This window comes from Pelobates fuscus, chromosome 4, assembly GCF_036172605.1.
Source record: "Pelobates fuscus isolate aPelFus1 chromosome 4, aPelFus1.pri, whole genome shotgun sequence".
NCBI classification, from domain to species: domain Eukaryota; kingdom Metazoa; phylum Chordata; class Amphibia; order Anura; family Pelobatidae; genus Pelobates; species Pelobates fuscus.
The window spans coordinates 207440178-207462642 of NC_086320.1; the positions used below are offsets into that span (position 1 = coordinate 207440178).

At 41.6% G+C, this 22465-nt stretch overlaps 1 protein-coding gene across 1 annotated transcript in view; it reads right to left on the reverse strand.

Annotated features, from left to right (window-relative positions):
• The window catches only part of LOC134608770 (dynein axonemal heavy chain 5-like), a 315738-nt gene extending 309032 nt beyond the window's left edge, over window positions 1-6706 (reverse strand). Inside the window, exons 1-2 of the mRNA XM_063451865.1 lie at window positions 6397-6706; window positions 3078-3224 (exon numbers count right to left, since the gene is read on the reverse strand). Coding sequence (XP_063307935.1) covers window positions 3078-3219 — 142 coding nt within the window. The 5' untranslated portion in view covers window positions 3220-3224; window positions 6397-6706. The remainder of the gene's footprint in view (window positions 1-3077; window positions 3225-6396) is intronic.
• Window positions 6707-22465: the final 15759 nt, after the last annotated feature.

Consider the following 22465-nt stretch of genomic DNA (forward strand, 5'->3'; position numbering starts at 1 on the left):
GGAATCACATTATGCTTATCAGAGCACATAATAGCATATAATTGTCGACATGAAATTACTGACTTACTGTTTGTAAAGAAAACAAAAAGTGTGTATATATGTTTTGTGTGTATATAGTTGCTGTACACTTACCGTAAAGTCTGTTCTCATTGCAGGGACCTAAAGTGACCATTAAATATAACGCTACTTGGAATAATGCCAAGTCGATCTTACAGAACATTTGTCCTAAAATTGAATTTTTAGGACAAAATAGCTGATCTGTACATCTAGCTGAGCCAAATAGTTTGCTGCTATAGCCTAATATGTAAATTGTAAAAATGAGTAGCTGCCAGTTTGTAAAGACATCCACTGCTTTGTGTGCCACTTTTTGAAGCCCTGGGAGGTCTAGATTTATATGTAACAGATACAATTATAGTTTATTTAATACACCAGATTCCCCTTTGTTCTATTGTTCAGTGCTGCTAGGAAAGGCAAACAAACACTGGTTGCTCAGTTTACAGTGCATAGCTCAGCATAATATCCATACGGCCACATGCCAAAATCACGGAAAAAGCGACTCACAAAGCCCGAACATGCTCATTTTAATATGTCATTTGGAGTGCTATTCCTGGCACCAAAAAAAGAGGAATAGATTATTATTATTATTTTTTAATTCCAATATCTAATAATCTAATCTTGGCAAACAAGAATGGGCATTGCAAAAATGCCTGCAATAGCACAGCCATTGGGCAAGGCCATAATGTAGCCATTTGTGCATGTCTGCAGTCACATGTACCTTTTTTCCAGTTTTTCTGGCTGTCCGAATCTCTTTCAGCACTAAAATTCTGCAGAGCCAAAATGGACTAAATTCTGCTTTCACACTTTTTTTTTTTCTTTTCTAAAGCGAAAGCAGTTCAGCAGAATAAATGTTTCCGCAAAAGTCTGATCAGTATTATCAACCTTACACAGAAAAAAAGGTTATTGGGAGAACACCTTGAACATGCGTTTTTCAATACTGGTGCCAAAATAAATACAAAATACAGAGTAAGGAACAGCTGCGTTGAAAGGAAATTTAGGAAGTGACCTGATATAGGGATTTTGAAGTGGCTTAAGTTGATTCCAGGCATTTAAAGCAGCCCTGTCATTTTTTTTTCCTTTCTTGGTGTATCTTAATGGTTATATGCCTCTCATCACTTATGTTTTATTATCTTTTCTTCCTTGACTCAGATCTCAAAATCTGGTGTTGCTATTGTTTCCACTCTGTCCGTGGTGTCCACAGTTTGACTTCTATGGGATTGTTTCAAATAATGGATTACTAGTAAATTATCTTGGTAACTGAAAAGGTAACTGAAAGAAATCATGCTGAAGCAGTCCCTTAATTTTCTTATGTATAAAATAAAAATGAGAGGGAATGGAGTGATGAAAAAGGATTAATTTAAAAAAAAAACTTGCAAAGTGACAGCACCACTTTAAAAGAACACTCCAAGTACAATAATCACTAAGCTGTGTAGTGGTTATGGTTATTTGAGTGCTCTGGTATCTCCCTATTGTCAGTAGTCAAATCATTTTTGAATGGTTAGTATTCTTACCACCACCACTAACACCTGAGAGCTGGAAGTTAATGGCATAATAACAGATTTCCTAAATTTAGGGTACGTATGATTTTCATTTCCATTAAAGGATCACTATAGGGTCAGGAACACAAACATGTATTCCTGACCCTATAGTGTTAAAACCACCATCTAGCCCCCCTCGGCCCCTCATGCCTCCCTAAAAATAGCAAAATCTTACTTTTATTTAAGTCTGAAGCTGTAGCTCAGCATGCTGTTTGACTCAGAATAGTCAATAGTCAAAACCTGTCTGGTGACATCATCAGAAGTGGTGGCCTGATCCAATCACAATGCATCCCCATAGGATTGGCTGAGACTGACAAGGAGGCAAATCAGGGGCAGAGCCAGCCCAATTCAAACACAGCCCTGGCCAATCAGCAGCTGCTCATAGAGATGAATTGAATCAATGAATCTCTATGAGGAAAGTTCAGTGTCTGCATGCAGAGGGAGGAGACACTGAATGTTTGGATGCATTTTAGGCAGCCATGACCCAGGAAGGATCTCTAACAGCCATCTAAGGAGTGGCCAGTGAAGTTATCACTAGGCTGTAATGTTAAAACTGCATTTTCTCTGAAAAGACAGTGTTTACAGCAAAAAGCCTGAAGGTAATGATTCTACTCATCAGAACAAATTCATTAAAGGACCACTCTAGGCACCCAAACCACTTCAGCTTAATGAAGTGGTCTGGGTGCCTGGTCTCTCTACGATTAACCCTTTTTTTTTATAAACATAGCAGTTTCAGAGAAACTGCTATGTTTATACTGAGGGTTAATCCAGCCTCCAGAGCCTCTAGTGGCTGTCTCATTGACAGCCGCTAGAGGCGCTCGCGTGCTTCTCACTGTGAAAATCACAGTGAGAAGACGCCAGCGTCCATAGGAAAGCACTGTAAATGCTTTCCTATGCGGCCGGCTGAATGCGCGTGCGGCTCCTGCCGTGCATGCGCATTCAGTCGATGACGTCACGAGGAAGGAGGAGAGGAGGAGGAAAGCTCCCCGCCCGGCGCTGGAGAAAGGTAAGTGTTAACCCCTTTCCTCTCTCCAGAGCCCGACGGAAGTGGGTCCCTGAGGATGGGGGCACCGTCAGGGCACTATAGTGCCAGGAAAACGAGTATGTTTTCCTGGCACTATAGTGGTCCTTTAAGCTGTAGTTGTTCTGGTGACTATAGTGTCCCTTTAACTATTTATTTTTACAGACATAAGACATTCAGAGAGTTATGATATGCTCCTTACTGACAGCTAGCGGACCACCATAATGTGTTTTGGCAGTAATGATAAGGATGCTAAACACTGTGGCCTTGACTTAATAAGCCTTCCAAATGATCCAATACGGTTAGAGAAACAAATGATTATCTACAGAAGTAACCATCAAACTCTATGGAAATGTTTGTAAAAAAATAATTTGGGAAAATATTCTAACAGTCATGAATTATTTGGAAAGTTTATTAAATTGAGGCCTATGTGCTGTGCACAGTGTGCATGCTAGTCTTACCTTTGTTAATAGATACCAGTGGGGGAGAGAGAGACTGCTCATGGTCCCCTTTGGAGACACTATTTGGAGAATCTACTTCGGTTTCCTCTTCCACATTACCGAGATCTTCTCCTTCCATGTCTGCTCTGCCATTTTCATCCATTGCACCTAAATGATGTAATATTTTTATTAAACAAGAATCAGCACAAGAAGATAGTTCATTGTAGTTAGTGGGGAAAAAAATCTAGAAATGTACATTATTATGGCAGATAATCAATTCATTAGTCAGGAGGACAGATAGACAGACCAAGTGGCTGACCAAGTCAGAGAGCATATATGACACACAAGGTTATTCACTTCAAGTTTTAGGCCAAGTTAGCTAGATTTTCAGTGTAGTTAGTTTAGCCAAACATTTAAGATTCATTTCAAATTCCTAACAATTCACTCTTTAGGGAATTAATCGTTCTCAGCTAAAAAAGAAGCTCCTGGCTCTCCGCTGGCAGTACTGGAAGTAGGGATTATCGCCCGGCACACCCGGTTAAGAAGTCAAAGTGTTTGAAAATAGTTTGACTTCTTACAATCGGGGGAGCCAGGAATCTCCTGTTCACCTGATCACTATGATAGTTACACGAATAGCAGATTTATTAGCGATTATTATGTTAAAGGTATACTATAGGGAGATTTCAACTAAATTTTTTACTATGATATGCAATGAAGGTGTAAAATTTTCTAACAATTTTAAAAAAAATATATAATTATTAGGCGTATTTTAAGGAGCTGACTACACTGAAATGAGATTCCATCTGATAAGACTGTATTTCAATAGTATCCTGGTTGCAAGTTATGGAGAAAGAAACCTTTTTTTATTATGATCATGAGTGTAACACATTAATTAATGGGCTGCCTTATACAGGGCTCCCAACAGTTCTGATTTTGTCAGGACAGTCCCTATTTCAGGGTCCTGTCCCACTGACACAAGTTAGGTCCTGTGTGCCTTGTACCCAGGGACAATAGTGAACTGTCCCCAGACAGCAGCACAGATACCAAACTCACAGGCACACTAATGGATACACACACAGAAACACTCACAGTCAAACAAACAGATACACACTGTCAGACAGACACAAACAAAGATTCAGACAGCCAGACACATGCTATCAGGTGCATGCACACACAAACATACACAATGCCACACCATGTGCACATTTCCATACACAGTGCCATACGCATTGACGTTCATATCGCCAGAAACACACACTTATACAACCACTGCCAGGTACACACACAAACACACTCACAATGCAAGACACATACACTCAATATACACAAATATATTTTTAAGCCACCCTCTTTGTTTTCTTCATTTTGTAGCTGATGGATGGTTTCCCTGGCAGCCAGAGGGGATCTGGTTGCATGCTCTGATGCACAATTCTTTGCCTCCAGTGGGGCTTCTGCGCTGGGAGGAAAATTCAACTGTAAAGGCGGCGGTGTAGGTATCCTTCTCTCCCTGCAATGTACCATTCAAGTTTTAACCTATTCCCCCTGCCCTATTCTTTACTTCCTATGAAGTTCACACTGTCTGCATATTTAAGCCCACTCCTTTAAGAATTGCCATCATCTATCACCCCTCCCCCCCAATTACAACCCTGGCAAACAAAGCTGACCCGATATCTCAAAAAATGTTCCAGAACTGCTGAACGTTGTTGTAGAAAGTCTCACTCTGCACCGGACTTCCTCCACTATAAATTTATGCTGCCCTCCATCACTCTGGCTCTTTCCTCTGCAAAAGTAAATCACTTCAACACCCTTATAAGCACACTGTCCCGCCAACCCAAATGCCTATTTTACATTCCTTCGCCCTGTTGCTCCCCCTCCCCCTACCACCCCATCCGCCTCAAACTTCATTGAGAAGATTTCTACAATCAGGGAAGAGATCTCTAACCTCTCTCCCTCCCCTTCCAATACATCACCCAACCCCACTCACTCCACTGTTCTATGCTCATTGGCACCACACCACCTGTTCCCTCTATCCTATTCCCTCATATCTCATCTGCACTCTGTCTCCCTCTCTTGCTCTTCCTCTCACTAAAATTTTCAATCTCTCAATTTCCTCCGGCACATTTCCTTCACCCTTCAAGCATGCAACTATAACGCCGATTCTGAAAAAGCCCAACCTCGACCCCAACTGCCCATCCAACTACCGTCCTATATTGCTACTGCCATTTGCCTCCAAGATCCTTGAAAGAGTTGTGTATGCGAGATTGACAGACTTCCTTGAATCCAACTCTCTGTGGGCATAACCAGCAGCTAACTTTTACGTATATATTTAGTTGTGCTAAAATTAGGGATGTGACAAAATGATCCTTTTTAATATTAAATGATAATCAATAATAATGGGCACAGAGATACTAAGATGCACCCCAACTCAATCATGAGTGAAGGCCCAAGGTCACCCTTGAGTGCTCTTTTAACATTGTGAATTATAAAAACAAACAAACAAACAGAAAACAGTATTTATAAACACCAGCAAACCCTGTTGAAATAAAACTAAATTATAAATTATAGGCCAAAATATTAAGGAGAACATATTTCCAATTAAATATTCTTTAATTTCTGATTTTGCAGATTAAATGTTGCCAAGAGGTTGTCAATTCATCATATTTATTTAGTACATAAATATACTCTAATTATTGTGATGATAAAGGCTAATCTATGTAGAACCCGAAATAGATGAGCACTTACTAAAGTGGGGTGTATAGATCTAAAACCAGAAATACATTTCAAGTAAAAAACAATGGTCCGGCAGCACTCTCCAAAAATAATATAGTGCTGTTCTATTTGGTACATAGCAGGAAGCACACAAACAGCAATGTCTCAGCTCACAGCACACACATAACAAAATTGTCAGCTTGACAAAGGCTCTTATGTGAGCTGCTGTGCTATTTGTGTGTTTCCTCCCGTGTGCTAAATAAAACACTATGCTATTTTTGGAGAGTTGTGGACCATTCTTTCTTACAATTCTTGAGGCTCACTGAAAGATTGTTTTGTACAAAAAAAAATGGACATAAACATAAACATTGCAAAATTATAATATTACAAAATAATGCCAAATAAATGTTTCCCCCCCACCTGTGAAATATAGATTTTTGTATACTAAAATTTTACATGGAATCTGGTGATTCTCAGTTAGGAATCATGCAACAGTTTATGCTTACATATTGAGGCAACACTTTTCATGTACTGCCCATCTGACGTAAAGAAAATAGATATGCATAGAAAAATGTAGTGAATATTGCAAAACTAGTCTATACTTGCATTTTGATCATATGAATAAACTTACCTTTAGTGAGTGTCCACAGGTCCTGTTCTAAAACTAGACACCTGTGTTATCAGCTGCTCGTTCTCTGTCTCAATTTGTTATTGGCAGGGGTTCCAAGTTTTCTCAAGTACTTCTCTTCAGCATAGTGATAATGCCATAGCAACTGTTGTAATCTGATCTTCCACTTCTATTAAATATAGCTTTGATTTGGAATTCACGGGAATGTTCTGCAGACTAGTGGCTTCTGTTTACTCCCCTTCCTTGTCACTGTCAGAACTGTTCTGAAATCGAAATATTAAATGGGTGATTTAGCATGGACTTTGTGCTGTGCCTTCATGCTAGCCTTGCAGTGTTTTTGTAGTCTAGTTTTTTTGGGAGCTGCACTGTTGCTATGACACTGAATAGAATTGTACACTGACTCAGAGGGGGTATGGCTAGTTAACTGTATCCCAGCAATAAGGCTTTTTTTCACCCAACTACGAATCCCCCAAGGGCAGAGAACACAATAGGCACACTTTAAACTTCCAAGCAGGTTGCTAACTGACACAATGGGCAGGTTCTTTACATTAAACAATGTGTCTCTTTACAGATCATACCATAAGCTCTCGAGTTTCTCACACCTGATAGAAAGTGGCACTAGAAAAAAAAAAAAAAAGAAGAAAGGAATAAAAAAAAAAAAAACAACAGCACAGCCCCCGGGGCAATTAGAAATTTATTTCTAAAATAAAGCTGCGAAGTTAGGACATGGACGCTACAAGCGAGTTACACGATCTCAGATAAATAAATAAATAAATAAATAAAACAAAGTTGGTAAAGAATCTCTAAGCAGGCCTGCAGTTCGGGCAATACATTTAAATAATCATTTTACTAATACCTGTGTCTTATTACTGTATTTACATAGACACATTGCTGCTGGTTGGTAACTCTACAATACATCGAATTAGCAATAATAATAATAATAATAATCATCATCTTATTAAATAATAACAAATAATTTTCCCTCAGCAGCGAAGAGAGAAATGAGTAAAAGAGAAATTAGCATATTATTAACATATATACATATTCAACAGTGCAACATAAGGGAACCTCCCCCTTCCAGTATATAAGGTGTAGCACTCTCTTCCTCTTCCTCTGCTGCTCCCTCAGACCAGCTAAGTACCTTCATTAACTATTTGCCTATTACTTGTCATTTGTGTTTACATTGACTGTCCTTGTTTTTTTCAGGGCTTATTTATGTTTTATTTCTACTCTGTATTCACTATTACTATTCTCTATTACTTTACTGGGGTGGGCTCAGGACCCTCTCTTTCCCTTTGGGCTGTCTGACCCCTGCCTGTTATTTGACCGGGTCCCTGGGTCCTCCGGGTCCTCCTAGCATTCCCCCCACCCCCCCACAGACGTTTTCGGCACCCATAGACTCCCGCCGGCGGCTTACCCCGGCGGGTACTTTCTACTCCGGTTCCGCCGCGCGCACGCTCTGCGCATGCGCGGAACACGCACGGCGGCCATTTTGTTGGTTTCTTGTCGCCGGTTGTGCCGGCAGCCATTTTAAACCTCCTTACTCGGCGTTTTTTTCGTTGCTCCGTGGTGGCTGCATGCTCCCTGCTCCTGCTCCTATACCCGGGTATTTTCTCTCTCCTGCTCTGTCCTGTGCTTGGGTTAAGCAATCCAGCACCTACCTCTGTCCTATACTTTTAGATACAGTCTTTGTCTGTCATCATGCAGTCTGCCAGTGGTGATTTAGCTGACCACCCTATTCCCCCTAGGGGCACCACAGGCTCTGACTCCCAGGCTGACTCTAACCTCATAGGCTCTGAGGAGTTCCAAAGCCTCCTGGACACCACTATGTTTAACTCCATTAACAAGGCCATCTCCTCTGCCATGGGAGCTATGTCCTCTAGTATCTCCCTATCCATCTCCCAGGCCCTTAGGCAGGCCCTCCCTGCCCAACCTGGGCCAGGACTCTCTCCCATTTTCCCTGAAGGGACTACCGCAGGACGTAAGGCGCTTGGCAAGCGCAAACACACTACTGACCCCCCCCCCCATGCCCAGGTAAAGCCTGGTTTGAATGACACGCTTCAGGCTGTCGATGATGGCGCGCAACAACCGCGCAGTAGAGCTACTGGCCGGGCTACGGCAGCCAGAGAATGGAAACGGGCGCGTGCCCATGATTTATTGTCTGATTCAGACGAGGATGGGGAGGATGGGTCAGATGATCAGTTCTCAGATCCCTACGTGGACGAGATTTCAGGAGACGATGACCCCCCGGGAACACAATTCCCTTCCAGACCGACCCAGACCAAAGCACTGTCAGGGGCCCATGAGACAGAGCCAACCCCTGACACTAAGGATACCCTGGCGTTTGACCCAGACAATCTCAGACACCCTCACTCCGCTGAATGGGAGCCCACTGAACACATAGCTCAGTACCTGGCCCTCAGAGTCCGTAAATCCCTCTCACAAGAGGGTCGTAACAAACTGAGGGCGGAATGCCCCCCCCCCCCCCCCCGATCATACCCGATGCAGTGGCAAAAACCCCTGAAGTTGACCCTCAAATTGTGCAGTTTCTGGGCAAGACGGGTTGGAAACCCAAAAAGGGCCTAGACTACTCAATGCGCAATTGTCAGGACAAATTCCTCGACACCCTGGGCCCAGTCACCAAGCTGTATGAGTTACTGGAAACGGCTCAGTCGAGTGGGGCACCCGTAGACTTCGAAGTGGCGTTCGGATGGCTCCAACGCCTGATTTGCATGATAGGCAACGCCAATACGGCTATGTCGACTGAACGCAGGAAGGCCATCCTGCTAAAGATTGAGCCCAAGCTCGCGAGCATGGCCCACAATGAACCCGGTGCCTCCGCAAAAGGCCTACTATTTGGAGAGTCCTTCGTAAAGGACCTAGGATCATATGTCAAAACCTTTACGGCTTTGGACAAAGCCCAATCCTCCATCAAACGGGTATTTAGCCCGAAGGTTTTTGGCGGGGCCGGTAGAGGTAGGAGCCGTCTACCCGGCCGCAACCCCCGGGGCTTTTCCAGACCGGGAAGAGGCTCCTTCAACCCGCAGAGACCGACCCAGGAATGGTCCTTCACCCCGTTCTTCCCCTCAAAAGCATCGGCGGCTGGATGTCGCTTGGAAGACATTTTGAAGGCTGCGGATTGGGCTACGGAATCCACTTTCCGGAATTTCTATTTTAGACCCATACAACATTTTTCTGACAAGATTATAGCTCAGCTTTAAAATAGCATTATAGGAGCCTCCGTGTCTTTAATAAAATTCCTAGATTTTACTATTAAAATGATGTAAAGTCATGATTTTATTAATGACACGGAGGCGAGTATTATTCCCTCGCTCCCTCCCTGGGTTAATAGGGGTGGGATTTTTTCTTTTCGCAGCCATTTAGGTCTAGACCGAGTCGGGACTTACCTTCACGTGTACCGGACAGGCCCTCCTGGCCCACTTTTTACTACTATACACCCAGTCTAGACGTGGGATGTAGGACGTTGTGACACTGTAAATTCCTTTCAGATGTAGATGACATTAGGTTTAATTATGGTTCTACCTGCTAACTATCGTGTTTTAGGTCAGAATGCTATGACATTGAGATTTTCTCTCAGACATGGAGGATAACAGATATGCTGGAATATGTTACAACCAGTTACCAGTAGAGATTTTACCATATTTCTCCTCTTTTTTTAGCCTGATTCCACACGCCAAAGAGACCAATAAGGAACTTCGAGGTTGACTCCACAGTTTCCCTAGGAAGAGATGTTCAGCTTCCCAAGATTACAGTTTTCCAGTTCAGAGTTCTTGTTTGGTTTTTTGACTGGTCTTCAGATCGCTACAGAAAGAGGAAGAGGAAGAGAGTGCTACACCTTATATACTGGAAGGGGGAGGTTCCCTTATGTAGCACTGTTGAATATGTATATATGTTAATAATATGCTAATTTTTCTTTTACTAATTTCTCTCTTCGCTGCTGAGGGAAAATTAAAGAAAGAGAAGCATAATACTCGCCTCCGTGTCATTAATAAAATCATGACTTTACGTCATTTTAATAGTAAAATCTAGGAATTCTCTATTGTAACAAAATATTACTGGAACGCTTTCATTCAGGTTTCTTTCAACATGTGACCATATATGACTGCAGTATTAGAGTAAGGAAACAAAGTTCCATTATATATTTATATAATCAGGAATCAGAAAGTGATCAGGAAGACAGCACTCCCTGTGAATCATGTTTCATTTACACCCTTTAAAGGATCACTAAAGCCAATCATACCACTTCACCTCACTGGCGTGTTCTGTGTGCAGTGGACCTGCAATGTAAATACTGCAGTGTTTCAGAAACTACAATGTTTACACTGCAGAATTAAATACACCTCCAGTGGCTGTCTTCCATACAATCACTAGAGGCACTTCTGACCGAGTATAACGCGTTCACGTGACACGGGGTGCTCATAGGAGAAGCACTGGATGCGCATGCCACTCTTTGCGCATGTGCACCAGGCCCCCATACTACTCGACAAAAAGCACTGGATTGGACCAAAGATGGAGGAAGCCATACCTTCCCGATGACATTGCAGAAGGCGGAGAGGTGCGCAATGCCAAGGGAGTCTTGGCACTGAGTAAAACCATTATTTTATTCATTTTTCTGGAAAAAGAAGAGGGGGTTATTTATAACAAGGGACAGAGGAACTATAGCATATGAATACAGGTTTGTATTCCTATAGCCATAGTGTTCCTTTAAAGGAACATTCTAAGCACTATAACCACTGTAGCCTGCTGTAGCCGTTATGGTACCATACTGCCCTAGTGCCTAGGTTGAAAAAAAAGACTAAAGTACATTAAGTTCAACCCTGAAGCCCAATATTTTATGCTGTTGATCCAAAAGAAGGTAAAAAACAAACAAATAAAAAACTATTGTAGACACTGTCACAAAAAGGGAAAAACATTCCTTCTTGACTCCATAATGGCAATCAGATTTCTCCTTGGAACAACAACTTGTTTACATACATATTAATGTTATCCTTGAATAATCTGTTCATGCAAAAAAAAATCCAAGCCTTTAAAAAAAATTATCTATAGATCTGATTACACAACCTCTTTAGGCAAATAATTCTACATCTTACTGTAAAGAACCCTTTGCTCTGCTGTAAGTGAAAATGCCTTTCTTCCAGTCTCAATTGATGACCTTTTGTCTTGTATATTCCTGCTAATAAGCAGGTTAATACATATCAGTATGTACTGACTCTGTATATATTTATATAGTGCTATCATGTCTCTTTGAGGCTCCTTTGTTCTAAAAAAACAAATCCAGTTTTTCTAGACTTTCCTCATAACTAATGTTTTCTATCCTCCCTTACTAATTATCTAGCTCACCGCTATATTTTTTTCTTGTTTTGCAAAAGCCTTCTTTAAAACTGGTTCAAAAAATGTCACCGCATATTTGAGGTGGGTCTTACCATTGATTTGTAAAGAGACAAAATTATATTTTGATCACATGAATCAAAAACTCTTTCTATCTGCGAAAGCACCTTACTAACCTTTGCAACTGCAGACCAGGATTGCATACTGTTGCCTAGTTTTTGATCTATAATTGTTCCCAAGTCCTTTTTAATTTATTGCTATCTCTAACTCAACTCCATTTAATGTACAAGTGGCTTGTGGGTTCCTTTTTCCAAAATGCGCAACATGACATTTATCTGTATTGAATGTTATGTGCCACGTGCTTGCACAGTCCCACAATTTATCCAAAACCCTCAGTAGAGAAATTATATCATGCTCAGACCGTATTTTCTTACCTAGTTTGGCATCCTCTACAAACACTGACAAATTACATTCAATTCCCACTTCAAGATAATTTAAAAACAAATTAAAGAGAAGTGGGCCCAGGACAGAACCCTGAGGCACTCTACTTACTATTTTTGTACAATTTAAAAATGTTCCATTTACAACTATTCTCTGCACTCTATTTATAAGCCATTGTTTTACCCAATAACACGATTTTTCGTCTATACCAACTGATTTCAGTTTTACTAGTAAGCTTTTGTGTGGAGCTGTCAAATGCCTTAGCAAAATCCAAACAGATCACATCAACCACATCACCCTGATCTATATTTCTACAAAATGCTTTCATTGAATGCAATTAAGTTAGTTTGTCTTAGTTTATCGCCCCTATCTAATCCCATGGGGACCTCCTCTTGGTGACCTAAACTGACTGAAACGCAATCTTGGTAGTGTGTTGTGTTATGTTTTGTCTTTTATATGTATAAGGGATAGTCTTTGTTATTCATATATATTATGTACATCTATACATATCATATGTAAAATATGTGTACAATTGATAATATGTATTTATCTTTAGACCTTATTTTTTCTACATGTTTAGAATTAATAACAATTATACATATAAAAAAGTTTGTCATGACCTGCCTTTCACATAACCATGTTGATTCCTGCTAATTCTTGAATATTTTCTCTTAACAGCCCTTTAAATAATTTCCCAACCACAGATGCTAAGCGGTAGATTCCATGTTGAGCTTTTGCTCTTTCATGAGCTTCCAGGTCTCTGTTGAGGCAAGGATCAGCAGATCCCAGGTTAGAAGTCAACTGTTGTGGTGTGCTACTTACATCAAGGCCTAGAGTATCCATTGGGCAAACCAGGCAAATTTCTGGTGGGCCACGATGGCCATGGGCCAAGGCAGACAGGGGAAATCCTTTAATCTTCCCTGCTGGCCCATGCAGAGCCGACCTTGCTGTCTGCCTTCTAGAGCCAGTGGGGAGATTAAACACCTCCATCACCAGCGCACTGTCACTTCCAGTGGGGGAACTTCTGCCTGGGTTGGCCAATCGGTCCACCCAATGGGTATCATTACTAAACAGCCTTAAGGTGCCAGGCCGGCACCTTGCAGTATTGGTGTGCCGGGGAAATATCCAGGCACGCTTCACCCAATGGAAGGTCTGATCAGGAGTATGTGTGTATGTGTGTGTGCCAGTGTGTATCTGTGTGTGTGCCAGTGTGTGTATGGGTAGGTATGTGTGTGTATCTGTGTGGTCCCAGTGTGTATCTGTGTGTGTGCCAGTGTATATGTGTAGGTATGAGTGTGTACCAGTGTGTGTATGTGTGTGTATCTGTGAGTGTGTTAATGTGTGTATGTAGGTATGTGTGTGTATGTATGTCAATGTGTGTGCTAGTGTATGTATATGTGTGTCAATGTATGAGTGTTTATGTGCATGTGTCTGTTTGTTTGTTTGTGTGTATGTGTGCGTGTGTAGATATATGTTTGTATGTATATGCACTTAGGGGCACCCGACGGGCCCTATATCTTCAGGGGCCCGGTCTAGGCTGTGGCCGTGTCAGCCGCAAGTTGTGCTGGGAGGAAGTGACGGCAGGTCAGAGTGCCCATGATGATTCCTGTTCAATGCTGACAGTGCCGCCAAAGAGGACGTAAGCAACAAACTGGGCCATAGAGCAATGGAAGAAAGATGTCTGGTCTGATGAACCATGTTTTCTTTTAAATAAGGTGGATGGCCCTGTGAGTTGTTTACCTGGGGAAGAGATGGCAGCAGGATATGCTGCTAATGCTCTGGGCAATGTTCTGCTGAGAAGCTTTGGGTTGTGGCATTCATGTGGATGTAACTTTGATACATATTACCTACCTGGAGATTGTTGCACACCACGCACACCTTTTCATGGCAATAGTGTTTCTTGATGGCAGGATTACGGAATGACAACATTGAGAAGTGCAACATGCAAAAGTAGAACATGGTGAAAACAAAGTAAGACAGCATATAAGAAAAACATTGGGAGCAAAGGATAAAAAGAGTGTTTGTATTTGTAGTATTGTAGCCCAAAACAGTAATGCCTCCACATCTCCACAGCACAAAAGCTAGATAACTCCTAAATCATTACACAAAAGATCCAGCGCACTCACTCATCCACTAAACAGCAACTTAAAAGCTCACAGATTTTATTCGTTTTTTTGGGGTTTTTTTGTTTTTAACACCTAATCTTGACAAAAATAATGGGGGTTTAGTTACAATACATTGCATAAGCCTGCCACATTCTCTAATCTCTAGGACATGGGTAGGCAACCTAGAGCCAAACAGGCCTCTCTGGCCTATCAGGAGTCCCAGTGGAACTTCACATATCCGCTAATGCAAGAAGGTGGCGAGGGACAATCTGACAGACTTAACTACAGTTTAGTTTATATTTATCCCTATTAATACAGTTTCTATCCACTGGGTGTCAGTGTACCTCTGTGGAAAGTTAGGTTATGCTATTCTACTGATTTTACAATAATGTTTTTGTGAAACTAGTTATTTGTGGATGACATTTTCTTGATACAAATCTTAAACATCACCTAGGCATTGTCCTTGTTTAATTTGCTGTCTGAGAATGGAGATGTTGTGTGGACTCTTAGCATACTTAAAAAAAGATTTGTTTACTTAAAAAGTTTTTGCAAAATTCATGAAAAGACCATCAGAGAAATCTAAGGCAGTTGCAAGGCAAAAATATCAGAGGGCATTCACATTTGCCACCCTTCAAAATTAGTAAGCCAATCTTGAAAATTATTCAAATCCAAATAAGCTCCTAATTGGACAAGTCTAAAATGCACCTAAAACGCCCCAATTGACATGGTAGCTATGATGCAGCTCTCAAATAACTCACTCAGGCTTCGGGCCATTTTTTGTGCTGACATATTTTATTTCATAGTAACATCAGGTTTTGAACATCTTGAGTAAAAAGACAGCCACTTTCGGACATCAGTATTGCTTTTACAGGCAGCGCTAGACTTTGATAAGTACCAACAGTTCCAAATTAGCTGGAAGAGTCTGGAGTTTGGGGTACTGTCCTAGCAAATATAGTTATCTGCCTGCAGATTTCAAAATGCAATAGCATTTTGGGCTCTAGGACCTTGTAGGAAGTTTCAGCACCCCCAACCCACCTCCTCCTAAGGTAAAATATACCACATTTACATAGAGCACTACATATAAATTAGAGATTATTTATTTGGAGCTTCCTGATCACTTATCCATGCTATACAATACTCATTTACCTTGACAGAGCTACTTCTCTTGGCACCCCACCCTACCTACACTTAAACTGCTCCCAAACTCCTCTTCTTCAGTCAAAGAACCAGAAGCACATAATCATGAGCCTCTAATAGCTCCTCTGAGTCCTGAGCTTAGCCCTGCAGTACAGTGCTAGTTCGTTGGCTAAAATTGTCAGTGGATCCCTCTCTGCCAAACTTACCTCAGACAGAAAGCGTCTAGCTGAAGTTGTTAAAGTAAGAAGCATTGTAAAACATTGACTACTTACACGGGGAGAGGCACCAAGGCATTCCTTGCCACATACTTACTAAAATGCACTGCAGTGGTTATGGTGTTTGGTTTGTTATTTTAATTTACGCAGTAAAAATTATTGTTTTGCCCCCTGTCCTGCTTACCATTTTTGGAGAGAGAGTTTAGTATTCATTCAGGGTTAATATGAATCCCTCATGGTCCAGTGGGGATTAATATCAAATTCTGATTGTCTAGTGGGGATTAATATGAATATCTGGTGGTCTAGTGTAGTGGTTATGATGGTAGGAGCACACTGGTGCAATTCCCCAGTAATGGGGCAAACTATTTTCTGAGTCCGAGAACACACATCAATATCTACAATAACAAACACTAAAATAGTGTTATACAGTAAGGTATCAACCCCATGATAAAATGATATATTGCACTCACAAACACTAATTGATAGTGGGCCTTAAAACTCCTCAAATACAGGACTCTTTTCTCTTCTTTGTTCTCACATCCAAAACATACATATGGTGAGAGAAGTGGACACATAGAGTAGATCTTCACTGGTTATAAAAGACTACATTTATTGGTAACACTTACAAGATATAAACACAGAATAGGCATATCACCATATACACTGGAACTCCACTTGCATAAATTCTCATTCGTACGTCTTTATTCTCCATCTATGCTCCTCTCATTCGGTATAGTAGAAAAAAGTTCCGGACAAAAGTTTGCTTAATCCATTTTCATAAAAGGCGATAAAACAAAAAACAAAATTAATATGGATCAATAGTGGTCAAACAGGCACTAGTAAAAAAGAAAACAAACTCAAGATGGCAAATAAAGAAAAGGAAAATGGAAATCATGGGGAGGGAAATTATGACAATCTAATAACAAGGGGTTTGAGACTGGAAAAGAATCCAGCCAATGGATTAGAAAATAGTATTTGTGCCCAAAGATGGGAACAAGCTTTGGAAAGATGGTATCTCACACTAATGAAAAGCATAATGGATTTTGAAATAAACAACTTAAAGAAAGTTGAGAGAGATATGGAAAATGTAGAAGAAATGTATGTTGTAGAGAAAGAGAGTGTTGAATTGAAAAAGAAAGAAAGAATTATTTGTGAAAGGATTGGTAAATTAGATGAAAACATAGCTGTAACTAAAAACAAAAAAGAGACTACTGTTTGTTGGGCAAGAAGTGTGATTCACATTTTCTGAGTCCTGCCAAGTGTCAGTTTCATGTATAGGCAAGTTTAGGTTATTTAGCTTCTGCAGAGCTGCGGCAGCCAGATCCGGACGCAGTTGGATGCTGATCCTGTTGCTCATTCATTGGCTGATGTCAGAAGCAGAGAATGATCCCCACAAGATAAGTCACAACCCTAACAAAGGCAAAGATACAAAGTTCTGAAACTATCTCCATAGGCAACTTATGTAACCTGATGATTTCTCAGGAGAAGTCCCTGGCTCAGAGGAAGATAACTCAGTAGTGGGATAAAGTCTGTCATCTTGGATAATCTATCCATGACCATGAGGATAGTAGAAAACCATTTGGATGGATGTAGGTCACAATAAAATCTATGGAAAGGTAAGACCAAAGACATTCTTGAACTGGAAGAAGGGAAAGTAAGCCACGTGGAAGAATATGAGGAACTTTATTCTGGGTACAGGTGGGACAGACTGCTACGAAATCCTCCATGCCCTTAGTAATCCTTCACTCCACCAAAATTCTCAGGAAATTAGTAAAACAGTCTTGCAAACACCCCTGTGATCAGGAGGCATGGAGATGTTTGAGGATGGGTGTTCTAAGATGGATAGGGATAAAAAGATTACCAGATTGGTTATTGACAAGCTTTGAATACTGGGCATAGGTAATATCCTCCTTTAACCCCTTAAGGACACATGACATGTGTGACATGTCATGATTCCTTTTTATTCCAGAAGTTTGGTCCTTAAGGGGTTAAAGATGTTAAAAGGACAGATGAGGTAATGACAATTATGCATTGAATGTTATCAAGGTAGACAATGACACCAAGATTGAAGGAAGTCTCTCAGTTCGGCATTGATAAATTCCTGAAAAATGTCTGAGGCATTACACAGACCAAAAGGCATCATGGTGTATTCATAGTGCTTACTATGGTTGTTATAGCTGGACTAATCTTCACCAGGTTATATGCTCCTGATATCTAGTTTAATAAAGATATCCCTTTATCCTGTCAGTTTGATGATAAGGGGATAGTCGTATATATATATGTATATAAAGATAAATAAATCCCCTGCACTCACGCTTACAGGACAGTCCAATGCCGGGCGCACCACCAGAGCTCCAAAATATAAAAAAAAAACAATTGAAAGGCTGCTCTCCGGACTTAAAACTAAAATTTTATTCAGATAATATTAAAATATGACCAACGTTTCGGTCCCCGCTCGGGCCCTTCTTCAGGGTCAGAAGATAAGTTGTTGTCTTATCTTCTGACCCTGAAGAAGGTCCCGAGCGGGGACCGAAACGTTGGTCATATTTTAATATTATCTGAATAAAATTTTCGTTTTAAGTCCAGAGAGCAGCCTTTCAATTGTTTTTTTTTTTTATATATGTATATATATATACACGACTACATACTACAATTAGGTATGGAAAATATTTGGACACTGACACAAGTTTCCTAATTTTGGCTCTGTAAGCCACCCCAAAGGATTTGAAATAAAATAAATGAGATGCAATTTAACGCAAAGGGTTGAACAAAAATATTGTATGAAACCATTTTTATACACAATCTCCTTATTTCAGGGGCTCAAATGTAATTAGACAAATTAACAAAATGATAAATAAAATGTTAATTTGTAATTCTTTGTCAAGAATCCTTTGCAGGCAATGACTGCTTGAAGTCTGAAATGCATGGACATCACCAAATGCTGGGTTCCCGCCTTTGTGATGCTTTGCCTGTCCTTTATTGCAGTTGTCTTCAGCTGTTGTTTTCTCATTGGTCTTTCTGCCTTATGTTTTGTCTTCAGGCAGGGCCGGTGCAAGGATTTTTGCCGCCCTAGGCAAAAGAAAAGTTTGCCACCCCCGCCCCCCCCCCCGTGACATCACAATGCCTCACCCATATGAACTGCCATGTTAACTAACGCTAGTGCCGCCATGTTTACATTAAAAGGCCTGCAGAGACAGGCTATAGACACCAGGACCACTACATTAAGCTGCAGTGGGGACTATAGTGTTTCTTTAATGTGAGGTAAATTAGAGATTAGTGCCACGAATAATATACTAGATTAGCTACTTACAAGCAGATGAGGATGATGATGGGCTCTAGCTGCAGTCTGGCTCCACTGGTCTGGTGTAGAACAGGATCTCTGGAGGCTGTTTGTAACTGTGGTCACAAAAATCAATGTTCTGGGAGAACGGGAAGCAGCTCCATTTTTTGGGGGCCCTTTACACAGCTCAAGGTCTGGGTCCCAGGGTCCACCTTCATGTTCCACCAATGAGTTTGTTCACAGGTGATGGAGTGTGTAGGGGATGTCCTGATTTGTGTGTAAGGAATGCATTGTGTGAATCTGTGTTTGTATGTGTAAGGGCTGCAATGTGTGTTTCTGTGTATGTAAGGGATGAAGTGTGTGAGTCTGTAAGGGGTGCTTTGAGTGTGTGTAAGGGGTGCATTGAGTGTGTCTAAGGAATGCATTGTGTGTTTCTGTGTGTGTAAGGGATGCATTGTGTGTAAGGGTTGCATTGCGTGTGTCTGTGTGTAATGCATTGTGTGTGTAATGCATTGTGTGTTTTTCTGTGTGCAAGGGGTTCATTGTCTTTGTGTGTAAGGGGTGCATTGTGTGTGATTGTGTGTGTGTGTGATGGATGTCAATCTCTCCCCCCTCCCTTGTCACTCTCTTCTCCCCCTCCCTTGTTACTCTCATTCCCCCTCCGTCCCCTGTCACTCCCCCCTCCCTCCCCTGTCACTCCCCCCTCCCTGTCAATTTCTCTCTCCCTGTCAATTCCACTCCCTGTCAAAGTCTTCCCCCCTGTCAATTTCTTCCCCCCCGTTAGTTTCTCCCCCCCTCCCTGTTAGTTTCTTCCCCCATCTCCCTGTTAGTTTCTTTCCCCCCTCCCTGTTAGTTTCTTCCCCCCTTGTTAGTTTCTTCCCCCCATTAGTTTCTTTCCCCCCTGTAAGTGTCTTCCCCCCTCCCTGTTAGTTTCTTTCCCCACCTCCCTGTTAGTTTCTTTTCCCCCTCCCTGTTAGTTTCTTTTCCCCCTCCCTGTTAGTTTCTTCCCCCTCTCCCTGTTAGTTTCTTTCCCCCTACCTCCCTGTTAGTTTCTTCCCCCTCTCCCTGATAGTTTCTTTCCCCCCACCTCCCTGTTAGTTTCTTTCCCCCCACCTACCTGTAAATTTCTTCCCCCCCTGTTAGTTTCTTTCCCCCACCTCCCTGTTAGTTTCTTTCCCCCTCCCTGTTAGTTTCTTCCCCCCTGTTAGTTTCTCCCCCCCCTCCCTGTTAGTTTCTTCCCCCCCTCCCTGTTAGTTTCTTTCCCCACCTCCCTGTTAGTTTCTTTTCCCCCTCCCTGTTAGTTTCTTCCCCCTCTCCCTGTTAGTTTCTTTCCCCCCACCTCCCTGTTAGTTTATTTCCCCCCACCTCCCTGTCAATTTCTTCCCCCTGTTAGTTTCTTTCCCCCACCTCCCTGTTAGTTTCTTTCCCCCTCCCTGTTAGTTTCTTCCCCCTGTTAGTTTCTTCTCCCCATTAGTTTCTTCCCCCCTGTTAGTTTCTTCCCCCCCTGTTAGTTTCTTTCCCCACCTCCCTGTTAGTTTCTTTCCCCACCTCCCTGTTAGTTTCTTTCCCCCCTCCCTGTTAGTTTCTTCCCCCTCTCCCTGTTAGTTTCTTTCCCCCACCTCCCTGTTAGTTTCTTTCCCCCCACCTCCCTGTTAGTTTCTTTCTCCCACCTCCTTGTTAGTTTCTTTCTCCCACCTCCTTGTTAGTTTCTTTCTCCTCCCCCTCCCTCCCTGTTTCTTTCTTCCCCCTCCCTCCCTCCCTGTTTCTTTCTTTCCCCTCCCTCCCTCCCTGTTTCTTTCTTCCCCCCCTCCCGTACCTATGTTGTAGCGTGGCCGAGCTCTGTATGGTCCGCGGGTACAGGGAGCTTTTGTTTCCTGTACCCGGCCAGACTAACAGGAAGTGCACACTGAGTGTGCACTTCCTGTTAGTCAGGGCGGGTACAGGAGACAGATGCTCCCTGTACCCGCAGACCATACAGGGCTCGGCCACGCTACAGTGAGGGAGTGACAGGAGGGAGTGCTGAGCGCTTACCTCCTGTCAGCCCCTCTCCTTTGGCTGTGCCCGGGTGGTGCGGCCTCATGGACGCACCAGCACGGGCAAAGCTGCAGCCGCTTGAGGCTCTCTGCAGAGCGCTCGGGCGGCTGCAGCATGAGGGGGGCCGGCGCTCCTGGAGGCTCCCCTTCCCAAGGGGCGCCCTAGGCGGCTGCCTAGTCCACCTTACAGGTAGCGCCGGCCCTGTCTTCAGGAAGTGAAATGCATGCTCGCTCGGGTTGAAATCAGATGACTGACTTGGCCATTGCAGAATATTCCACTTCTTTGCCTTAAACTCTTGGGTTGCTTTCACAGTATGTTTGGGGTCATTGTCCATCTGTAAGTTGAAGTGTCATCCAATTAACTTTGCTGAATGTGGCTGAATCTGAGCAGACAATATATCCCTATACATTTCACAATTAATCCAGTTGCTTCTGTCTTCTGTCACATCATCAATAAATACTAGTGACCCGATTACATTGGAAGCCATGCATGCCCATGCCATTACACTGCCTCCACCGTGTTTTACAGATAATGTGGTATGCTTCAGATCATGAGCTGTTTCAGGCCTTCTCCATACTTTTTTCTTCCCATCATTCTGGTATAGGTCTCATCTGTCCAAAGAATGCTGTTCCAGAACTGGGCTGGCATTTGTAGATGTTGTTTGGCAAAGTCTAACCTGGCCTTTCTATTTTTAAAGCTCATGAATGGTTTGCACCTTGGGAAGTCTTCTCTTTATGGTAGACTTGGTTAATGATCTACAAAAAAAAAAGTGTGTATTAGTGCTCAAATTATAATAAAGTAGTGGAGTGCTATAAATAAAAATCACATGCACTGGGTTATCTTACCTCTAACTAAACATAGTTGTTTGGAAATCTCAACAATATCATGTAAAACAAAAAGATAAAAACACATATAGTGCAGATGGTACTGAAAAAAGTAATATGTGAAAATGATATTGTGAATAAACTCTCATTGGTTTAGAGCCCAAAGTATGTGGCTCAATAAACATGCACATGTGATGTCATTTGGTTGCTTTGGAAGACAATATGCAGGATATCTCTCTACATAATTGGTCTAAATTCCAATGGAGTATTAAAGATATCTGGCAAAAACATCAGTTATTACCTTTTGCTGATATTAAAGTTAAATTACACCTACCAAATAAATAACTTTTTTCGTATTTGAGAATTAAGAACTTTTTAAATAAAGCCTTATTAAGAAATACATATACAGTTGATACTTTAATCCAATCATTTTGTAACTATACTAAAGTTAAAAAAAAACAAACTCTAAAGCTACCAACTTAACACTTCTTTCTGATCAAAAACCTATATATATTGTTGATAAATGGAAAAAAAGATTTAGCAATGGATATAAGCGACAATGAATGGTGTTGCACCCTTAAGGATACACGGAAATATATTCATTGTTTGAATTTAAAAGAATGTCAATACAAGATAATGTATAAATGGTATTTGACACCATATAAGATTTCTAAGATGTATCCTGAT